Below are 22,571 nucleotides of genomic sequence, written 5' to 3'. Positions count from 1 at the left end.
AACCCAGAAACGGTTAAGTATCTTGCTCATCAGCGATCCTTCCCGAATTCCTGATCCATGAAAACTCAGTCCCTAGTTTATGTCCCAGCCAAGCCTTTTAGGATGGAGACTGTGATGGTCTGTGATTAGGTTACGACCTGATGGAAACAATTGTTCTTTCATTCAGGTACAGGGCCCAGAGCTGTAGAGCTGCCATTTGGTTTCATTCAAGAACGTTAGTTAGCCCCATAGCTGACGTCTAAGGAAGTGAGGGTGAATGGGTGGTTTCACAGCTTGGAATACACCCTCCTTTAAGTTTTGATGTTTAGCAATTTTTCAGATCTTTGCTTTGTAGTTCCTTTTATTAAATGATACCAAGACTTGACAATTGTACAGTTCTTTGCAATTTATAAGGATTAACCCTCATTTAGAAACCACTGAGGTGTGGTTGTAGCCATTTTACAGAGGACTAAACTGAGGCTAAGTTCTCCAATGAACATTCTTGTGATATGACCTTTCTAAGTCCCAGGAGCAGAGCTGAGCACAGCCCTGGGATCTTGGAAATAATGTTCACGTGGAAACTGACCTCGACAAACCCATTCCCAGAACTGGATGGAGGTCCAGAGCCAGAGGAGCAACCTCAGACCTTTCACCAAAGCAAACACCCCCTCGGATATTGGGTCTGCCTGGGGGAAGGCCATGCCTGAGGGACAGTTCCTGCTACGTAAATGCCTCCCCCGCAAACCCAGTTTCCTTTGGTTTTTCCCTGTGTATTTTTTGGCTTAGCTTTTTGCCCTCTTCAGCTGACCATGCTTAACCATAGAATTCAGGAAGCAATTTTCAGGTCTCCAGGGAACTCATTTCCTCATCGTTTCCCCTCTGCATCCCACATTGATCGTTAAGTTCTGAAACCCACAGCCCACTTTGGGGAGCTTTTTTTCTCTCTATTTCTGTCTTTTTCTCTCCTCCTATGGCGTTCTCCTGTGACCTGCTAGCCACCCTCAGATTCTGTGGCTGCCTGGGGTTTTGCCCTCTCCTTAGAAAGCTTTGGAAGCCACAGGGGCTCTGGAGCCTGGACGATCTTGATTGTCCAAATACCACGGAGAGGCTGGGCAACCTGGGGCAGTCCCCTTCACTTCCGAGAGCCTCAGTTGCTCCGTCTCCATCTTTCCAGTGGGAAAAGTGGTGCCCACCTTCAGGAATGTTTTGAGGACCTAGCAGAGATAATGGGTGGGAAACCCTAACACAGAATCTGGCACGCAGTAAGAATTCAGTAAACATGCTGGCCCTCTCTTTTTTCTTTCTTTCCCACGTGATTCCTTTTTCCATGGGCCACCTGAGTTTTGCGGTAGCCCCCAGGAAAGATCTAGATGAGGCAGAATGAGAAAAAAAACCCGTGGGGTGTGTAAACTCAGGCACTGGGGCTCTCCTTCTGCCAGGCTAGTCCACTCTGACCTTCAGTCCGACTGTGAACCTCATTGGGGCAGGTCCTGGCACATTTTAAAAAGTGTATCTTGTGGCCACAGCTTTCCTCTCTTGATCCCAATTTTCTCATCTGCAAAATGGCAATATTATCTGCCCTGGCTGAAAAACCATAAGAATTAGTAACCTCATCTGTCATGCACTCCTGAGGGATGTGCTTGATGAAAGTGACAGTAGGAAGATAGATAGCCATGTGTCATCTGAAGAATGGCACAGTAGTGGTAGAATTCCAGGGTCAATGGCAGTTTTAGGCAACAGACCTTCCTAGGTGTGGAAGACAATTTGTTATCTTAGCGTGTGTCCTTCTGCCATAAATAGGGCCTGCAGGTCTCCAGCACCACAGCGGAAGAGATGGTCAATAGGAACCTGAAGGCTGAGCCTCAGAGAACAACTAAATCGTATCTATTGAAAAGTTAGGGAGACCCAGGAAAGGCAATGCCTCTGTCTCTCTTTCCAAGAAGACTCTTGGTTTTCAATAAAAATTCCATTAGGAAAACATTTGGAATTGCTAGAAATTCTCAAGGAGGATGAAGAGTACTTCCGTCTCTTCTCTGCATAAAGTGTTGCCTCCCCAAATCTGGAGCAAATGTCTTTAATAATGTGACTATTAACAGTCATTTAAAAAATTCTCCCTTCAACATATTTTTATTCAGTACTTAATATGTGAATCGTGATAAGCTCAGGGGACGATTATCGTAGCCAGTGTGATTTAAGAGCAAGGATTTTGGAGTTACACTGACCTGGGTTTGAATTCCATTCTGGCTTTACTAGCTAAAAACAGCTTGGCCCCTTAGGTCTCTGTGAAATGGGGCTGAATGTGGCGCTTAGACTGTCTGTGTCACGTGAATCAGTGAGGTAAAGTGTGTCAGTTGCCCTGCTGTGTGTGGCATGAAGTGCATGCTCTGTAATCGATAGTTTACACTTTATGAGAGTCAGAGGCAAAGGCGCTAGGCATAAAGAGCCTGTTTCACTTAGAAGGGAGGATTGCTGAGCACGTGTCTCTGCAGACCCGCTGACCCGGGTCCCCAGACCACGATGCCATCGCAGCTGTGTGGTGTGTGGTTTTAAGTCCATCTGAACTGCAACTGAGCGGGGGAGCTGGGAGGCTGCCTGGCTGGGAGAAGTGAGGTAGAGTGGGAGGGGGGCACATTCTGGAAGATGGGAGAGGGGCTGCCCTCTTGGCTTTGGGAGTGGAAAGGGTGTATGTTTGGGGGTGGTGATGGGGCAGGTTAAAGAAGCGTTTCAGGGTCCTCACTACCCCCGAGGTGAGCAACAGGAACCTCCAGAAGAGAATGACAAAGCCATCTTACTCTGGTTTTGGATTTTGAACTGCTTTCTGTCTATTCTGGGGACCGTCCCAATGGTATACAGAGGCATGTTGGTATTTAACTCCCCAGAGGCAAAAGAAGCTCCTGGCAACTCTGGGCTTCCCAAAGCGGAGGCCAGGCTACTGTGAAGGAGTGGCTGAAACCACGGAGGGGAAGAGGAGCCACTGCAAATGCAGAGATTGACAGAGAAAGAAACAACCCATAATCTAAGGGTCTGTCAGTAGGGGGATAGTTAAATAAATAAGGTATATGGGATTATCTCTGAGATCTATAAATAAGCAATGAACACACACACACACACACACACACACACACACACACACACACCCCAATGTGTGGAAGAGTGGGTATGTTAACCGCCACGCCAAAAGAAAAAGGTGGAAAAAAAAGAGAACGTAGACTTATGTCTAATCTTATCTGTTTGTATAGCATACTTCTGCAGTGATTCAGAAGAAAGTGGTAATACTGACTGCTTCTAGATAGAACAACTGGTGTCAGGGACACAGTAGAATAGAGACCTCACTGTATATCCTTTTTTTTTAACTTTTGAATTTTGAACCAACTGGGCCATTAAAAAATAAAATGTACATTAAATCACCCAAACATAATATTAGCTAATATTGTTACAGTGGGCAAGGAAACTAAATACTTGACATTTATGATGTGACATGAACCTCATGGCTGACCTTGGAGTTAAATTCTATTGGCCAGATGAGGGGACTGAGGCTCGAAGGGGAAAGAAGACTTGCTCATGCTTACATAGCTGGGAAGAGGTAGAGCAGGGATCTGACTCCAGGGGATCTGCCCAGAGGCTGCAGGCTTAGCCATTCAGCTACACTGCTCCTACCCACGCTCCCTGGCACTGGGGCACTCAGGGCTGCCAGCTCATGTTCAGGGAGTGAGAGGAGAACCTGCGGCAGCTTTTACAGGGAAAAAGAGGAACAGAGAGAAGGGTTTACAAGGAGAAAGAATGAAAACACAAAAGGGAAACTTTACGAAGCTGATGAGGTAAATTGGACGTCTGCTGTGATCAAGAGTCACCTCTCCCGTCCTTGCCAAGTACCCGAGCACACATGTGTACACGCATACACCGACGCACACACTTCTCTTCGGCTGTGAGACACAAGGCCTCAGAGAAACAAAAATCAAAGAAAGGGCAATCCTAGAAGGCCTTTTCTTTTCTCATGTTCTTAGGGGAAAAAAAAAACAAAAAACCTCATGATTATTCGTTTTCATTTTTGCTTTAGAACTGGGGAGCCTCTAGAAAAAAAAGATCAGCAAAACAAAACCAGTGATCAGAAGTAAACTTTGAAAAGCAGTGTTTATAAACCAAGGTCAGAATCAGCCTCTGCCTCTGATCTGAAGTTGTTTTTTGGGAAGCCACAGGGAAGAGGAGACAAGGACCCACGTCCCTGGGCTAGGGTCTGTGTTAATAAGGAACAGGGTATTTCTTCTGGCTGAATTGCTCCACGTCTACAAATACAGAGTATGATTTCTACAGGTGGCTTCTCAGAGCTCATTAGGTCCTGAAATTTGGCATCAAAAAATACTCATCTCTGGACAAAGGGAAGGTTTTGGCTAGTGTTATGCTCTTTGCCTGTCAAGAGATGGCAAGTGTGTCTATTCGTTGGTTATCTGTCACCTAGCCCACTTATATTTAATAATATTAAAATAACTTGGCATTTGGGTTCTACCCCAAATCTGGCTGTGTGACCTTAGGCAAATCACTTCACCTTTTTGGGCCACAGACTCTTCATGCACAAACGGAAGAGTCTGGGCTACATCATTTCTCAGGTCCCTTCTACCTCTGCCTGTGGTTCTGTAATTCTTTCCCCTGGTTCCTCTGAAGCAGTGGTCTCTAGCAAATGCTCCGTTTCTGTACCTGCCTCAGTTTCCTGAAGGAATTCACCCTACCTGTTGAAGGTCATTCCTTTTCTCTTTAAGGAGTCATATTAGTCTTAGGATTATCATTATAAACTGTCATGTTAAAACCATCTTTTTTCGTTCTCCTTGAAACAACTCATATTGAAAAGGATTTTCATTTCTCCCTCCAGTGCCATTTAGAGTTGCTATGAGTATGAAATAAAATGACTGAGCCTTATGAAGAGCAGCCTGCCAACCTTGCCGGCCTCCTCTTTTTTCCTTCTTGATCAGGGTACTGACCATTTCACACATAGCATTTTATAAGTGTTAACCTTTATAGGTGGAGGTACCCCTTCTTCATTGTTCCCTGCATAGTTGGAACATTTGACCAAAGAACAAACATGGATGAAACACGATAATAGGTAGAAGGAAGGGCCTTTGGAATTAAAAAAAAGAAAAAAGCGATGATTGTAATGACTATCTTAATGGCAATAATAAAAATGTTAATAGCTCTCATTGGCTCAGCCCTTGCTGTGTGCCAGGGCCTCTGTATGGGCTTTCCATGAATTATCTCATTTAATCCTCACAGCACTATTAAGTAAGTGGCATCATACTTTTTGCGTACAGACTTAGCCATGGTCACCTAGTCTATACTCAGGAGTCAGGATTCAAACACAAGCTTGTCTGCATCCGAAGCTCTTGTAATTTCCCAGCCCTGTGAGAAGAGGAACAGAGAACTTTTCTCTATTCTCTCCCATTTATATACGGTACCTGTTGTTGCTATAGCACTGACTGGCTGGGATCGCCTTCCACTGCTTATTCCATAGAGTTCAATTTCGTATTCAGTGGCCTCTCTGAGACCTGTTATGTCCCTGGTACGTTCGGGGGCAAGTAGGGTTATTTCCAGTGGTTCAGACTGCTTTTTGGTGTCTCTGATTTTGAGAACAAAGCTGTCGAAGACCCCTTCATCAGCTGTCCAGGACAGACGGAAACCGTCTGGGGTGGCATCTGAAACCAGAAGGTTGTCAACTTCTGGCTCGGCTTCTAGAGGGGGAGAGAATGGTGGAAGGAGGAGAGAGAATGTCATTCAGCAGCCCGTGCAATCTTCTCTCCAGTGGGGGTATCAATATGGAGTGATGCCCCAGCTGTCAGAGGTAGAAGTGTCCTGAGATACCGAAAATAAAATTATCCAACACGAACATGTCTAGTAGATCTAGGAGAGGGAAAGGATGGAGTTGACACATTCAATACAAGCCAAGTGGGTGCTTGCATGTGTGAGTTTTGTCTAAAAGCAATTCTGTAAATCCACATCTGGACTCAGCAGTGGCCCCTCCCATGCATTATTAAACAAGTTCAAAGTCAGTAATTTGTTTACATTTGCTCTCTGTCCGCCAGTGGCTGAGTGCCCATGCTCTGTGAGACCTTCTTTTCTTTTTGAAAAGACACATAAACCAGCATTAATGATCTGTAGAGCTGCCCGTGATGATACTACTGATTATATTTCCCTTGATCCTGAGGAAAATGGCTTTTAAAATGTTATAAATGTTATGTTCTTTTTGGTCTTTTTCTTGGAGCTACTTTACTAAAGAAGGCTCCTACTCTTGACTGGCCTGCTTTGTGTTAACCATTCAGTAAGTGTTCAGATGGTAGAACTAAGACTTGGAACCTCTTGTGCTGCGTACTTCAGACCCAAGGTGTTATCTTGGATTTGCCTTAACTAGACAAAACTCAGTGTCAGGGTGAATTTAGAACTGAGTTTCCCAAAGTACACTTAGAGTAAACTATTCCTGTTTGATCATAATCCATTGTAAAATAAGTTTGGGAAACATTGCCTGGGTAAGTCCCTCTTGGAGAGAAGCATGCACATTAGAATGTTCTCTAAAGCCTTGTGGTCAAGGATCCTGTTAAACTATGTTTAACTCCGTGTTTCCAAAACTTATTTGGACATGGAACCTCTTCACTAAGTAGTACCTTTGAATATGGAGTTAGTAAATCTCTAGAAAGACTTTGGGAAATACAGATTGTGGACTGTTAAAGTTGTTCATGCTATATTTCTCTAGGAATTATTAGTGTTGAGAAAATTATGGATTTAGTCTGTGCTGAAGAATCTCGATGATATTAGTGTTTACCAGTATAAGTTCACAGTTGGTTTTCCAATGACAAGCCCACCTGGGAAGTTTGTCAAGACCACAGTTGAGGCTTTGAGGTGACAAACATAGTAAATAATTTCTTGAAATACACTCATTGGTATATTTCTTTTGAGAAGGCTGAAATGTAGCTGGGGACCAGCCATGATGAACACAGAGGAGGGTGACGTGGAGTAAGCACGCAAGAGCTACAGACAAGACATGGCCTAAAGGATTTGGGATGCCTAGTGGAAACATTTCGACCTTCTCGTATCTGGAGTGGGAGAAGGGGAGTGCTTGTTAGAGACATAAGACAAGAGAAAGTGTTGGGGGGGGGGTGACATAAGGAACAGGCCACATCTATGGATTAAGTAGGGAACATGGACAGGGGTGTTAAAACCGTGGTGATCTCGTAGATGGATTACATGGAAGGGAACCAGGAAGAGGAGAAAATGGCTCACTTGAGCCAAAATACCTGTAACAATCTCAGCCCTCAAGGGCTTGGTTTGGTGCCCTTGGGTGAAGCCAGAGACCATGACCTCATAGCCAATGCCGGTTATGAGGCCTCTAAGCTCCAGCTTCCTCTGGGTTCCTGAAAGTGTGAATTCCTGGGGGTCCAGCAGCTTCCCAGAATCCACCACCGTTACTAGGAATCTGTCAAAGGCATTCTCCGATGCCATCCAGGAAACTGTGAACCCGTAGGGATTAATGTCGGAAATGGTTAGGTTTTCCAGAAGGGGCAGGGCCTCTGAAAGAAGGGAGGGGTGAAAATAACTCAGGTTAGCAGCACTGACTCTGCTGGGAAAGCACAAGTCTCCACGAGCACTGATAGATACCCAATCAATCATTAAACATGTTATATACTCAGAAAGTGCATATTTCGTAAGTGCTTATTGGGTGCCAGATGATGTTGTCTTGTGTAAATCTCTCAACAAGCCTATGAGATAGATGTTATTCCCATTATACAGGCAAGAAAACTGAGCTTCCAAGAAGTTGATTGACTTGGCCAAAGTCACGGAGCCTAGTACATGAGAGAGCAGGGTTTTAGCTGGGTCTGACTCCAAAGGCCATGAATTTTTCCCGATAAAATCAAATATCTTGTGTTGGGTTTGGACTCCTTTGTCTATTTCCCACTAACTTGTAGTCTTGAAGGGAATCAGCTTTTTTATTTTATTTTTTAGAGTATACTTCCTTTTTGGTATACTTTGTATGTTTCTATTCCACTTCTAGTTCCTATTTTGAATTAAGTTGAATAGGCCAGTTAGTGACATACATCCTCACCAGCTGAGATAAAGGGATGAGGTAAGATTTTTCATGTGTCCGAATGTAACCACTTACGATTATAGCCCAGTAAGGAATACTAAGATTTGCTAATTCTCTTGCTGTTTATTTTCCTGGATAAAGTTAGGCTCTTCAGTAAGTTCTGTCACTATTTGTTCATTCGTTCACCAGACATCTGTGTCTCAGGCACTCTTATTTCATAGGTGCCAAGGGATTCCCCAAAGCAATGACCTTATATCAGCTTGATTTCTGTCAACACTTCCCAATTGACAAGGCTTCACATCCATCATCCTATTGAGTCCTCACAATGACACTGTAAGTAGATATTACTACCCCCTCTTCTCCCCCAGGGCAGCAAAGGAAGTAGAGAGGTCAGTGATTTATCCAAGGTCACATATCCACTAGGCGGCTGAGCTGGGATCCAACCCACATCATCTGACTCCGGGTTCAGTGTTCTTTCCACACCCTAAGCCAAAGTCTAATAATTAGTCAACCCCATGGGTGCTGGCAAGACCTGAGGCATAAGCAGGGTTAGTGGAGAAGGTCCAGTGGCTCCCCTCTAAGAAAACAAGACACAGTCATGGTGACTGTGTTTATTTTTCATCAAAGTGGGCATGGGGATGGGAATTCCATGGCCAAGGCTGCTTTAGCCACATCTAGGTTAGAGCCTGCTTTTGCACTGAAGCTAAATGGAAGCATTCAAAGAGATAAACGACCTTACACTAATGCCCAGAGTCTAATCCATGGAATGTAAAGAAAAATGTTTAAAAAGAGATGTTTGGGGGCTTCCCTGGTGGCGCAGTGGTTGAGAATCTGCCTGCTAATGCAGGGGACACGGGTTCGAGCCCTGGTCTGGGAGGATCCCACATGCCGCAGAGCAGCTAGGCCCGTGAGCCACAACTACTGAGCCTGCGCATCTGGAGCCTCTGCTCCACAACAAGAGAGGCCGCGATAGTCAGAGGCCCGCGCACCGCGATGAAGAGTGGCCCCCACTTGCCGCAACTAGAGAAAGCCCTCACACAGAAACGAAGACCCAACACAGCAAAAATAAATTAATAAAAAATAAAAAAAATTAAAAAAAAAAAATTTTAAATTCAAGTCTGTGTGACTCTAAAAAAAAAAAAAAAGAGATGTTTGGTGACTGAAAGAACGAGTGAATGAATGCCCTAACCCCCTAAGCAGAGATTTAAATTTTGCTGTGGCTTGGATTTCCTGTACTTATTTTGAACCACTTGGTGTTTGTCTTGAAGCTTTTTTTTTTTTTTTTAAGCAAATAAGGATCTCCCCCAAATCATAACTCTATCAAAGACAAAGATGAAATCACATATACTGTGCAAACAGGCCTCTTTGTCTGCAGGGCAAGGGTTTCAAATTCTGTTGCAGAGCTTTGTTTAGATAAGTGGCGCCTTTCTCTGATAACTGGCCTCCTTGCACTTCCATGCCATCAAAGCAGAGAATTCTGATGAAAAGGAGGGCGTTCAGGCTAATCAGTCCATCAAGGGCTTGTTATTTAAGGTCCCTTATGTTCAGTTTTTTTTTTTTTTCTTTTCTCTTTTTAAAATATGCTTCTTTTTAAATGCGGAGTCTTTTCACATCAAGGATTAGCTGAGACAATGCTGTAACTGGATCTAGGATTCCCAAGACCAGCCTCCCTTTCTTCTCTCTGTTCTGTGGGAGGTCCTGCAAGAGGCTACAAATAAGGGCCTGATGGGATCCGTGGCCGGCCATGCTTCCCCTCCTGGGCAGTGAGGTTCTTAGTCACGGCTCCTCCTCGCCTCACCCCACTAAGGAATTACTTGTTCTGCATCTGAAGACTGGACAACTGAATTCACATTAGCTAACTGGACAGAAAGCATAACTACTCTCTGATCTGACGTGAAAACCTGCAGTGTTCTCTTAAAAATAATAGGAAAGGGCTTCCCTGGTGGCGCAGTGGTTGAGAATCCGCCTGCCAATGCAGGGGACACGGGCTCGAGCCCTGGTCCGGGAGGATCCCACGTGCCACGGAGCAACTGGGCCCCGTGAGCCACAACTACTGAGCCTGCGCGTCCGGAGCCTGTGCTCCGCAACAAGAGAGGCCGCCATAGTGAGAGGGCCGCGCACCGCGTTGAAGAGTGGCCTCCGCTTGCCGCAACTAGAGAAAGCCCTCGCACAGAAACGAAGGCCCAACACAGCAAAAATAAATAAATTAATTAATAAACTCCTTCCCCCAACATCTAAAAAAAATAATAATAATAATAGGAAAGTCATGATTGCAGAGGTCTATTGTTTCTATCTAGGCTGTTGCTTTTTTTTTCCTTTCTTTCTTTTCTTTTCGTTTTTTTTTTCTTATTGCTTATTTTTAAGAACACTACTTTCCTCATATTGTTGGGAGATAGAGGAAAGGACCCAGCAACTGTAAAATGCCTCCGGGATGCCGGGCAGTTAAATTGCACCACATCCATTTAATCCCTGAGAAAAGGCTGCCAGAGATGCCTGTGAATTGAATATCTTCTCTTCATACATAAAGGAGCGGGGTTCAGAGAAGTTAAGAACTGGCCAAGGTTATGTAGCTAAAAAGATGTGGGAGAGGATTAGGAACCACATAGCCTGATCTCAAGATCCCCATTCTTCTAGGAAACTGTGCTGCCTCTAGTTAAATATGTAATTGAACTTATTAATGTATTTTACTTATGTAGATAAATAGCAATTTATAGCAATTCAGACCTCAAGAGAGGCCTGGTTTAAAGTGAAAATCAGCCAGCAAAGTTGGTCTCCTAAAAATTATCATTAGTGGAAGGCAAGAGACTTGTAAATATTTTCTGAGGCTTTTCAGGCTAGAGATTTGGTCAGTTGACACCATTTGCAGCCTTTGCCATGGATTTAGGATAATTTCAGGAAAGGAAATAGAAAACCATTTGTTTTTGTAATTCAAAGAGAAGTAAGAAGTCGAGTTTAGTGAATGGTTAAGGTTTAATCAAAATTGAGATTTATTTGCTATCCTAGATTGAACCTTCATTAATCTGTTGTGGATGTCAATCTTAAGAAGTAACATTTTTAGAAGGAAAAGATAAATTATTTTATTTCTGGGGCAGGTAGTTCATGGGCTGCTTTACCTAGCATGACTTATGGACAAAATTCTGCCTTGGGCCATTTCTAACTTAGAACTCACTCTTCAGCCAGAATCTCCAAACCGTGAATCAGACAGCCTGTAAAACTGGGCACAGAATTCCCTGGCAGTTTTATACCACTGTTGAGTCTACTGGCTCCATTTCCTAAGAGTGGCTGTGAAAGGTCTCTCTTTGCAAGAGTATTTGCTTTCTTTTCATGTAGAAGTTTACATATGGAATGAAGACTATATTTGGGGTTGAATTTCCCTTTAGAATGCCTGTCCTCTTTCTTTTCCCCATTTTAGAATTCTGAACAGACAAGCGAGAACCTTTGAATGAGTACCTGTCACGACAAAGGCAGTGAGGGGTCTGGTGGGGTCCCCAGCCCAGGTGGTCCCTGCCTCACTAACGTCACAGCCAGTGTTCTCCCCCAAGCCTGTGATGTGAGCGTGCTGTGCGTCTCCTGAGACTGTGAACTGCTGGGGCTCCTGCAGCGAGGGAGAAATCCTAACACTGATAACAGTCTTTGCAAAAGGCCCGGCTTGAGTGGTCCATGACACGTTAAAGCTGTCAGGGGTAATATTGCTAAGGATTAGAGTGTCCAACAGTGGCTCTGGCTCTGAGGGAAAGGAACATGGGCAGAGAGAAAGAGAGACACATTATGAGAGGAAGCAGAGGATTTCTATAGAACGTAGCCATAGAATATGAAAGCATCAATCCCTCCAAATATTTGCAGAAAGGTAGTGTATTAGGCTGTGTCCACACCTGCGCTGGTTATAATGTTAGAAAATATACTGCTTTCTCTGCAGGTGTGGACTTGCATTTTTTTTTTTTTTTTAAGTAGAGATGTGACCACTTGCTGGTCACGTATGAAGAAAAGTGAAGAAGCCATTATAGCAGTAGATGAATTATTGTAAAGATGTATTAAGAGTACATTTTCTAAGGTTTGTGATGGGACACTAGCTCTGTAAGATGTTCCAAGAAAAGATAGCTTCACATTATATTGAATATTATATCTCACCCTAGAGATTCACGAAGCATACTAGCATTTTAAAGGCCTCAGAATGCTGGTTCTGTAAAGAAACCTACTTAATTTTGTTTAGCCCAGCACTTCATAAGCTTATCAATGGATACCTTTTCTGAGGAATATTCTCTGAACATCTCAAGTTGCTGGTGTGCCACTGAGCATGGCTTAGAAAATGCTACTTTGGAGTTTCCCGATTTAGTCTTCTGTGATCTATTTGGATTGTAGAAATTAAAGGTTAATACCCACAGAAGAGAAATTCTTCGTAGTAGTCAAAAACCCAAATGTATGCACCATAGGAAAATCTACATCTCACTCTAAACACTATAAAGGTGAAAATGTCCTCTGTTTAAAAATTCCTCGTATATGTAAAAGTTAAAGGAAAACTTGATGTTAAACTTTGCATTTTCTGATTATGAAATTCACTTATTGGATAATTTGGAAAGATGGATGGTTCCCCTGAGGTTAAGTTTCTCTTGTCCCTTAAAATCTAGATAATCAGTGATGAGAACAACTCCTTTTTAATGTAGGGGGCCTATACTGCTAGTTTCAACTGGGATGTATATGGTCTGGCCACCTAAATGCACATTTATCAAATAGTACTAACATTAAATTAAGTTCAACCCAGACTGTATTTTAGAGAGAGGCAGCAGTCCTGGAGGATTGAGACACTAGGATCAGGATTTAGGGTTGGGAAGAAGCAGACTCTTTCTTCCAAGGACTCGGGTGTTGTTTTGCTGCAGCTCCAGTATTTGGAGGAAAGAAGGAGCTCATCTGGATAAACTTTAACTGGACAACTGCACGGCATAACTCAATGCCATAAAGTCTCTAAGGACAAGTGAATCTGGCTCAGGAGCAGAGGATAGCCGTAAGTAACGGCATGGGATTTCCTCCTTAGCAATTAGTTAGAGGAGCTAATGATGCTATAATTTTCAGGTACAGCATTGGCAAATTACCTCAACCATGGAAAAAGTGAAATCCTTCAAATGGGACTCTGTCTGCTTTTTCCTTATATTTTGCTGTGGAAGGAATCTCCCGAATTAATGACGCACGTTAGGACTCTTTTCATGCTACCAGACAGAGACTGGCAGTGCCAAAACCCAATAAGACCTGGGTTTGCAAGGTTAGCTTAACCTCTAGCTGTCTCCCAAAGGATGCAACCAAGCTGAAAAGCGAGATGCAAGGGAACTCAGAGAATGGTAGTTAGGGTCCAGTCAGTGTTGCATGCAAGCTAGGGATGTTTTTCTTTTACCACTTCTAACCCTTTGAAACAGTTTCTTGACATGTTGTCTGCTTCCAGGAAAGACAGACATTTTCAAAAACTTAATACTCTGAATGCTCACCACATGCACCAAGATTTGAACAAGATGATAGATGAGAGGAAGACTGACGCTTTATGACAGATGTCAGTGGATGACAAAACATGCTTGATAGAGTAAATGTCAAAAAAGAGCAGTCTGTAGGGAATGCAGACAAATAAAAGTCTCAAGAACAAGATGAGACCACTGGGTCCTCTCGTGTGCGACTTGGGGTGTGCTTTGGGGTCTTTTTCTCTGCATGCTAGTGACACTACTTTTAAAATCTTGGTGGAGAGAAAGAGAATGTAGATCGTTCTGACCGAGGAAAACAACAATGGCATGCACACACCCCTTTGAACAAGACGCATGGGCAAACTTTGATTAGAAAGACCACAGGCAGGCAATAATGGGAACTGGAAAAGATTATTCAAGATCAGATGAAAGGATGGTTTGGAAATTCAACCAAAGCACATCAGGTTAACTGTATACAAACAAGCAGAGCAACTCCAGATGTGAGTGGGTATTTAGAAAAAAAGAGTTTGACACAGAAGTTCCTTAATTGGGGGTGAGAATTTTTCTTTTTAAAGTTTTCAAGCTCTGATTTGGATGTCTCTCTCAAATTTGAGAAGGATCTGGAGGGACCAGGAGGGTGAAAAATGGGTAGAGGTTGATTTTTTTGGAACGCTCTTAGGGGAAGTTCAAGGGAGAGTGAAGAACCCACCGTGGGAAATACCTGTGGTTGCTTGGACCATCAGGGTCAGAGCACACTGCCTGCCAATCAGCCCGTGAAGGTGGACAGTGTAATCAGAAGAAGCTTTGAGGTTGGTGATGACAAAGCTGCGAGACGCCGCAGTCACAGAACGTACCACCATTTCCTGGAGGGGGTCAGAATTCCTAACTTCTATAAGAAAGCTATCAAAGGCAGACTCGTGAGCTGTCCATGAGATGGACACACTGCCCGAGGTCACATTTGAGACAGTGAGGCAGCTAAGGAGAGGTTCAGCTACTAAAGCAAGAAGAAAAAAATACGAAAGTGTGTCAATTCAAAACACTATTAGAGGGACTTCCCTGGTGGCGCCGTGATTAAGAATCCGCAGGGGACAAGGGTTCAAGCTCTGGTCCAGGAAGATCCCACATGCCACGGAGCAACTAAGCCCGTGCGCCACAACTACTGAGCCTATGCTCTAGGGTCCATGAGCCACAACTGCTGAAGCCTGCATGCCTAGAGCCCATGCTCCTCAACAAGAGAGGCCACCGCAATGAGAAGCCCGAGCACTGCATCGAAGAGTAGCCCCTGCTCGCCGCAAGTAGAGAAAGCCCACGCACAGCAAGGAAGACCCAACACAGCCAAAAAAAACCAAAAACGAAAAAACAAACAAAAAAACAAAACACTATTAGAGGGTCAAAATCAAAACATGTAAGACTAAATCCATAAAGTTTTAGCCTTAACCCTCTGGTAAGGACACTTGCCTTTTCTTGAAAACCAACTTGAGCCATGAGGAAGAAATATATGTGTTTGACTAATTTCCCTAGGTTTTGGTATACTTTCATCTGGCTGGGCTGAGAACTAGGTATTGCTGGCTCACTGCTTTTCCTGTGGTCCACGCTGATAACACTTTGTGGACTCATGTGGAATGAGGACAGACTCTCCCTCAGCTGTGAGTGACTTAAATGGTAGATGCTTTTGATACTACAATGTTAACCCTTTTCTTGAATTCCCCTAGAATATGGGGCCCCTTTTTGTGATCAAGAAGAAAAGACTTTCCTGTGCGTACTCCACAAATAACTTTAAATTTCAGTTTGTGATGTCTAACTTTATCTCTCAAGAGAAGGCATTGTCCAAAATGTGCTAAGAATGCTACTTTGAATGGACAAGGCTCTCCTTTCTGAATTCACATAGAATTGTCTTTTGCTGCATTCCAGAGACCATTTCCCATAGTGTGTATGTCACAGATACTGCAGATTTAGTGAAAGCAGTTCACTCTTTTGTTGACCAAGTTCCTTATTTAAACTCTACTCTACTCTACTTTTATTTTTGCCATCTGCCATTCACTGTTCTGGAAGCAAGCCAGCATGTTCTGGTCTTTTCTCCTAGAGGTGGCATTGGAATTGGAGTGGTCTGAATGGCATGATTTCCTCATGAACTCATGTGATGAATAATCTTTGCTCTTTCTCATCACTTGCCCAATTCAGTTTCATTAAATCATTGGAATATTTGGGTATTAGGAAGTCAAAGGCACTAGGAAGACAAAGACAGTTGGATAACACACAATATAATTTTTAAGACCTCTCTGACCAATATAGACGTCTTTCCAAGTCAAGGACAGCTCTCATCATGGCTTTTTGGCTACTGATGAGGAGAATTCTTTTCTCCAGATTCAACTTGGCATTCTGGACCAAACTACATTTTATGCTGCAAATGTCCTGGTCAGGGACAAACTAGGAAAGTCACCATTTGGGCTGCTGCTGGAAGAGAGTTATGTTAAATAGCGCTCCAGCCTAGTGTCATGGAACAGTTAGTGCCCTGTGGCCTGTGCTTCAATGGGCAGGAAGGAGTGGCTTTGCCCTGCAAAAAAGATTCTGGAGAGAGGGTGTTAGGAGCGGGCGAATGTGCATGTACCTGTGGTGGCCGTGGCACTGATGGTTTTGGTCCGGATGCTGGGAGCGAGTCCAGAGAGGTAGACAATAAAATCATTATTAGGGCGGAGCCCTGAGATGTGAGCAGTTCGTTCAGCACCAGAGACGTTATATTCCATCGTTTCCAGGAACCTATTGGAATCAATAATTTCAATGGTAAAGGTCTTGAAGGCCCCATCGGTAGCTGTCCAGGAGAGATTGAAGCTCTCAGGAGTGATGTCGGAAACATTTAAGTTTCCGATTTCAGGTTCTCCGGCTGAAAAAGGAGGGGTAGAAGAAATAAATCTGAGTTAATCATTGCGTTTGGGTTTTAAGACTGCAGTTGTTAACAGAACCATAGCCAGCTAGAAAGATCTGACAGTTCAGGCTTAGGGTGACATGAAGAGATGTTACCAATCAGTGCCAATGGGAGAGAAAAAGGGGATTTATTAAAAGAAAAATACAAAAAGGAAGGTATGGCAATTAGATTTCACCGCTCTGGAGCTGCCACACAAGATCAGGGCCTGGCCGGGATCTGGCGTGTGTGAGGAGACATGCCCAGTGACGGCAGCAGGACCTGTTCTGTCGAAGCCCAGATGCTTCTGGGAGCCACACCTCAGGGATGCTGGCCATCGGTCAAAAGATACGAGCGCTGGCGGCTTCTAGTCTCTTAAATTGCACTCAGGAGACCACGAGTACTTGGCTGCAGCCAGCAGACATCCTTTGCTTTGAGGGAGCTCCCATCTGTTCAGATGACGACTAAATAATTCTGACACCATTACTCTCCCAAGGTGGTACCTTGAGGCTTCTGATTTTGTGACTTAAAGGGAATTGGCAATTTGTCAGTGTAATTCTTGGTGTTTTCATCATACTCCTGACAAGGGTCAGCTGTTCTCATATTCTGTTAAAATAGCTTGTCTTTTCTTAATTGCTTCTACATGGGCCAAGAAAGCTAGTATTGCATTGCCAACCAAGAGAGCTGAGCCAGGACAAGGCCATCAGGCAGCCCTGTTTAGCCAAGAAGTAACATTTTGTCTCAGAGATGATCCTACCAGTGGTTTTCCGAGCAACAGGAATAAAACGTGCAGAGGGCAGGCAGAAGCAAGATTCGAAAAGCTAGTATTGTCTCTCTAGCAAGGCAGGAGAAAGACTTCCCGTCCCAAGAGATCTGGTGAAACGCAGGTCAGGTGGAATTATGGCCCTTCTTCCCCACAGACCAACTTGTCAGGAGCAAGAATGTCACTATCATTATAAAGAAAGAAAAAAAAAAACATATAAAAATACTAAGAACACCCAAACCGCAAGATCTTCAGGAAAGATCAAAAGTGGCGGGTGATTTCTTTGACTTCTGAGAAGGGATTGTTTATGAATGTTAGATAAAAGAGCCCCGAGTCCATCCAGGGCAGCCTCAGCTGCAATTTTTAGGCATTTCAGGGTCACCATTCATGCAGCAGTTGTCTGTGCTGTGTGTTTATCTCAGCGAGAGTTACTGAAATGATTGAGGCTAAAATGCAGAGCTACGTTTTTGCTAGACTCCACTAGGACACACAAACTTTTCTGTTTGCAGAAAAGTTTAGTTGCAGTAATTATAGGAAAATGGGGCAGGCATATGCAAAACCAAACCTGACAGCCTCTGTTCAGTTTCACACCAATGGAGGCACATGGGAAGATGAAACATGGAAACCCTGGGGAGGGCTGGGTTCTTGAGCAGGCTGCAGGGAAACACTGAATGCCCTGTCACTGGAGCAGAGTGATGAGTAAACTATAATGCACCCTCCTGGGTCCGGGCTGAGAGTGTGCCATGCAAAGGCCAACAGTCCAGGGAGCAATTCTCGATTAAAAGAACAAAAAGGGCATCAGATCTTTGACATTCATAGCCCGGGACATTCTTTGTTTCAAATGCTGCTGTGTGTACTTCTGCTAATGAATGGCTTGTTCTTTGGTACTGTCTCCAGTCATAATTGTGTGATTTTTTTGTTTTTTTTCTTTTTTGGTCTAGCTATTTGCTAATTTGATGTTCTAACAGTGACTTGAGTATCTGAGAGAATTGCCCAGAGGAGGAGGGTAATTCAGTTCTCTTATTATACTCAGTGCATTTTAAAGAAACATTTAAATTAAAACATTTCTTTTAAATGCAAGAACCACATGCCCATACCCTTGAGGGATCTGGGATAGTAAAGCACCATTTGCAACTAGCAAAAAGACTCTCTAAGGTAAATAATCTGTGCTCCACCAGAACCCACACATCGGAAGGGTCGGCTTTTAGTTATAGCCAAGCACTGGAGAAAAGAGTTAAGACCATCGGGCTGTCTCGTGAAATGGAAAGCCATCCTTCAGAAGAGATGTAGTTATAGGATTGGATAGGTAAGGCCTGGGAGAGGCTAGAGGCTAGAGGTCAGAAAAGGTAGCATCTGCACGTTCGTTCTTGAGATGTCAGAGGCATCTGGACCAAGGCGCAGCCCATAGGCAGGTGTGTGAGCATGCAAGTTCAGTAGCCGATGGGCACATGGGAAGGATTTAGATATGGACAGAAGCTGGCTCCCCACACGCCTCTTGGAGAGAAAGCATCATGGACAGGAAGAGGAAGGTACCTGTGGAGGCCTCAGCAGAGAGCATTGGTGTTCTATAGCCCCGGATCACCCCGTAGATGGTGACTCTGTAAGGGGTGGCGGCCTTGAGGCCCTGGATGTCCGCAGCCCGCAGGCTGCCGGGCACCGTGAGGTTCTGAGCTGCCTCCACCCTGTTGGCCTCCTGCACCTGAATGACAAAATGCTCATAGGCCTGGTCAGCTGTGGTCCAGTTGAGTTTGAGGCCATCCCAGCCAGCCTCGGTCACGGCTAAGTGTCCCAGCTGGGGGAGCTCCGCTGAGGAAGTACAGAGAGGAATTTGTCAGTGCTGCAAACGGAAAGCGAAGAAACCAAACATCCCACAGCCCAGCTCTAGGGAAGAAAGAAAGGGGCAAGAGATTTTCTTGTGTTTGTGTGTGTGGTCATTCTTGGTCTCGGGGAGTTTCCTGTTTGAACTGCGGTAATGTGGCCACAGCTTTCTTCAGGAGTTGAAGATGGTCAGAAAGGGGAACAGCTACGCTGTTCATTCTTGAGATGGCAATGCCATCACGACCGCTGACAACCCACTGCTGGGAGGTCTCTGAGGATCATGCATGACTAGCACCCTAAAGGCCCATGAAAAATGTGGGATTGTGGGTCAGGGTAAGAGAAGTAGGAGTTGGTTAAAAGTACAGGCTTTGGAGGCAGATGGGCCTTGGTTAGAACTCCAGCACCGATGTTTGCTAGCTGCGTAATCTTGGGCATGTCACCCAGGTCATCTCTGAGCCTTGTGCCCCTCATCTTCAGTTGGAGCTGACAGTACCATTTCATTGGAATGTGTGATGATTGGATGATAATATTTATAAACCTCTGAGTTTATACCTGACACATACCTGACGTCACACCTGATACATAGTGAGGACCTGGTAAGTGGCAGCCTAACAGATACACAGCTGTTCCTTGGTACCCTTGGGGGATGGGTTCCAGGACCCCCATAGATAACAAGCTGAGGATGCATATAAAATGGTGTAGTATTTGCATATCACCTATGCACATCCTCCTGTGTACTTTAAAAAAATCATCTCTAGATTACTTATAATACCTAATGCAATGTAAATGCTATGTGTGTAGTTACCAGCACATGGCAAATTCAAGTTTTGCCTTTTGGAGCTTCCTGGAATTTTTTTTCCCTAGCATTTTCTATCCTCAGTTGGTTGGCTCCGAGAATGCAGAGCTGTGTAATCACTGTTTCGATGTTTCTCCTTGGAACTTCTTGGTCACGTGGGAGAGAATTACCTGCTTCGTCTCATTACTGGACTTTGGAGAGATCATCTCATTGCTGGCCACAGGCTGTCTGACTGGGTGTATAAAGCATGTGCTGAATCAGGTTTGGACAAGTCCGATGTTTTACCTTTGGACTTTTCTCATCCTTCAGAGATCAAAGTTTCCGTACTGTACTGGATTCTTGGCTTTGCGTTTTCCCTCCCCCCTTCTCCTGATAGCACTTTGTGTCTGATTGAAGAATGTCTGCATCACAAACAAGGCCGTTTGTGCCTACTCTGCATTAAAAGTGATTATGTTTTGCTCAGCAAATGGTGCAGAGCAGGGCCCACTATTCATTCTTCTACAAGGTAGGAAGGAAATTTAATGTAGTCATTGCTGATTTAGAAAGTTTGGGTTCCGGATATGGAAACACTCACTACTTAGTGGCATGCTGCTCAGGGTTAAGTGCAATCTCCCAGCTTCTGTTTTTAAGGCTTGAAGTGGCCATGGATTTGAAGTCAGAAAAGAAAATATCTGCAAGATTTCCCCCAGAAAGAGTATGAGACATTCCAGGATTCAGTGCACAAGGAGAGTCTGGGCAAACTTGACCTTTCAGAGGGGCTGTATTCAAACTGTAGAACTGGGCTGGGGACATGGGTGCGGGCAGCCCTCTCCTTCCCAGCTCACCAAGAATAGCTGTTCATTTATCTGTCATATAGTGGGGCTCCTTGTAAGATTTCACGTGCAAAAGGAATCTGCTGCTAAAAACCAAACGCTTACAAACTACAGATGCGGATCATTAGCACCCTGCTCCCAGATCCCACGTGTCTCAAAGGCCCCTTTTGCTCTTGTTCGGTTTGACAATATTCTGGGAAACACAGGCCATTGATAATCTGGCCAGTTTAGGTGTATTGCAACATTACTTTTCTTATTTGGGGAATTGTGTGTAGTTTCTAGCAAGGGCCAGGTTTATTTGGTATGTATGAGCAAGGAAAACAATTCATTTGATTAGGTTATTTGGGTGGCATTTTCAAAACACAGTATGTGTAGAGAAGGGCATGGGCTTAGGGCCCAGCATAAAAAACCCTGTTCCCCCAAATCAGGCTCATTTTCCCATGGCCTGTTTTAAAGTTGTTTCTAGAAACCGCATGACCAACACAGAGTTTTCTATAACAGATGGAGTTGCACATCTTCAGGGGACAAACTGAGATGAATTGTTTTTCCTCTCCAAACTGAATCAAAAACTTTGAAGTCAAACGTGACTGTCCTTTCTTAGAAATAGCCCTGCCTTGAGGATCTGCTAAGGAGAGAGAGACTTGGCTAACTTCAGCAGAAGATGATAGATCATTTCAAAGGTTATTCTGTGGAGGTCTGACTACCAGATGGATGGCAGTAAGTGACTCTGAGGCCACTCATGATAAGATTTCTCTAGAAAGTTCTGACCTTATTCTTGTGTCACAGCCCTACTGTTTGTGCTATTTATATTATTGATATGTTGCTATCTGATAAATTTAGCTATTTGGCATTCAAAATTTACTACAGGAGGGGTGCTTTGCTATGTACTTTCGTTCATTATCTCATTTATTGCTCAACACAGTGTTCTGAGGTAGGAGTATTATCTCTGATTTGAAGGTGAGAAATGAAGGCTCAGAGGTGTACAATGAGATACCCAAGAATATTTGGCCAGAAAGGTGGAATTCCAACCCACACCCTCCGGAGTTAGAGCTTGTGTTCACGCTGCCTGCCAACAGCTTTGAGAGAGGGCCCTGACACATGGGGAATTTTCTCTATTCCAATGAATTGGCTGACACAATCAGGCCCCTGGTCTGGGAGGAGGGTCGTATACCTGTGATGACCTCCACAGCAAGGGGTTGAGTGCTGCGGCCCCTGACCTCGCCGCGCAGGGTAATTATATAAGGGGTACCAGCCCTGAGGCCTGGGATTTCCGCGGAGCACAGGCTGCCAGGAACCGTGAGACTGTGAGCTTCTTGGGCCTGGTCAGCCTCCCGGATCTCAATGACAAACTGCTCATAGATCCCATCTGGGGTCCAGTCCAGTCTGAGGGCATCCCAGCTAACCTCAGTCACAGTGAGGTTCCCCAGATCTGGAACCTCCTCTGCATAAGAAGACAGAGTTGCTGAGTTACTAAAAAAGGCAGTTGCACACTGGGATTCAGGCGAGATGGCATTTTGGCTGAGGTTGGGGTGAGCTGTTTGGTGAGTGTTGATCACAGATGCGTGATTTACAGCCGGTGTTGAGGACACTCTGTTTGGCACTAAAGCCAGGGCTTTTCTAGTCAGCCTTTGGAAATGAAACATAGTTCTCAGAATTGTTCACAACTTCCATTCTTGACATACAAATGGTGCTTTGGGGAGTCCTCTGATGCATTCTTAAAATGAGCTCAGATCAACGTTTTTTTTTTCCCCACTCGCAGAGTGTGCTTTCCAACTTCTTAGCTATTACGACTGAAACTTGCTTTAAAAGAAAAGTCACCTCAATTTATATAAAAGAAGAGTAGGTGGAACTTTCCATGGAATTGGCTACCATGCTAGGACTAGGACTCGGCCAAATAAGGGACAGGACCTTTGTATGGAAGCAGGGATGATTCACCCGTATTTCCCACTGGGGTAGGGGCTGAACCCGGTTTAGAGGAGGGAAGAGCGTTGATGCCTCCTG

At 44.3% G+C, this 22,571-nt stretch overlaps 1 protein-coding gene across 5 annotated transcripts in view; it reads right to left on the bottom strand.

Annotated features, from left to right (window-relative positions):
• The window catches only part of TNC (tenascin C), a 95,246-nt gene that overhangs the window by 19,970 nt on the left and 52,705 nt on the right, over window positions 1-22,571 (bottom strand). The window contains exons 12-16 of one of the 5 annotated variants that reach the window (XM_007449722.1): window positions 21,742-22,011; window positions 18,678-18,950; window positions 16,091-16,363; window positions 7,254-7,526; window positions 5,424-5,696 (exon numbers count right to left, since the gene is read on the bottom strand). The exons of 1 other annotated variant lie outside the window; for it this stretch is intronic. In XM_007449722.1, coding sequence (XP_007449784.1) covers window positions 5,424-5,696; window positions 7,254-7,526; window positions 16,091-16,363; window positions 18,678-18,950; window positions 21,742-22,011 — 1,362 coding nt within the window. Of the gene's footprint in view, window positions 1-5,423; window positions 5,697-7,253; window positions 7,527-11,491; window positions 11,768-16,090; window positions 16,364-18,677; window positions 18,951-21,741; window positions 22,012-22,571 lie in introns of all 5 variants that reach the window. 3 more of the 5 variants (XM_007449724.1, XM_007449725.1, XM_007449723.1) reach the window with 3 other exon arrangements.

Source organism: Lipotes vexillifer, unplaced genomic scaffold (genome assembly GCF_000442215.2).
Source record: "Lipotes vexillifer unplaced genomic scaffold, Lipotes_vexillifer_v1.1 scaffold230, whole genome shotgun sequence".
Lineage (NCBI taxonomy): Eukaryota > Metazoa > Chordata > Mammalia > Artiodactyla > Lipotidae > Lipotes > Lipotes vexillifer.
Note: the sequence above shows the minus strand (reverse complement) of the source record. Positions and strands in the feature narration are given on the sequence as shown.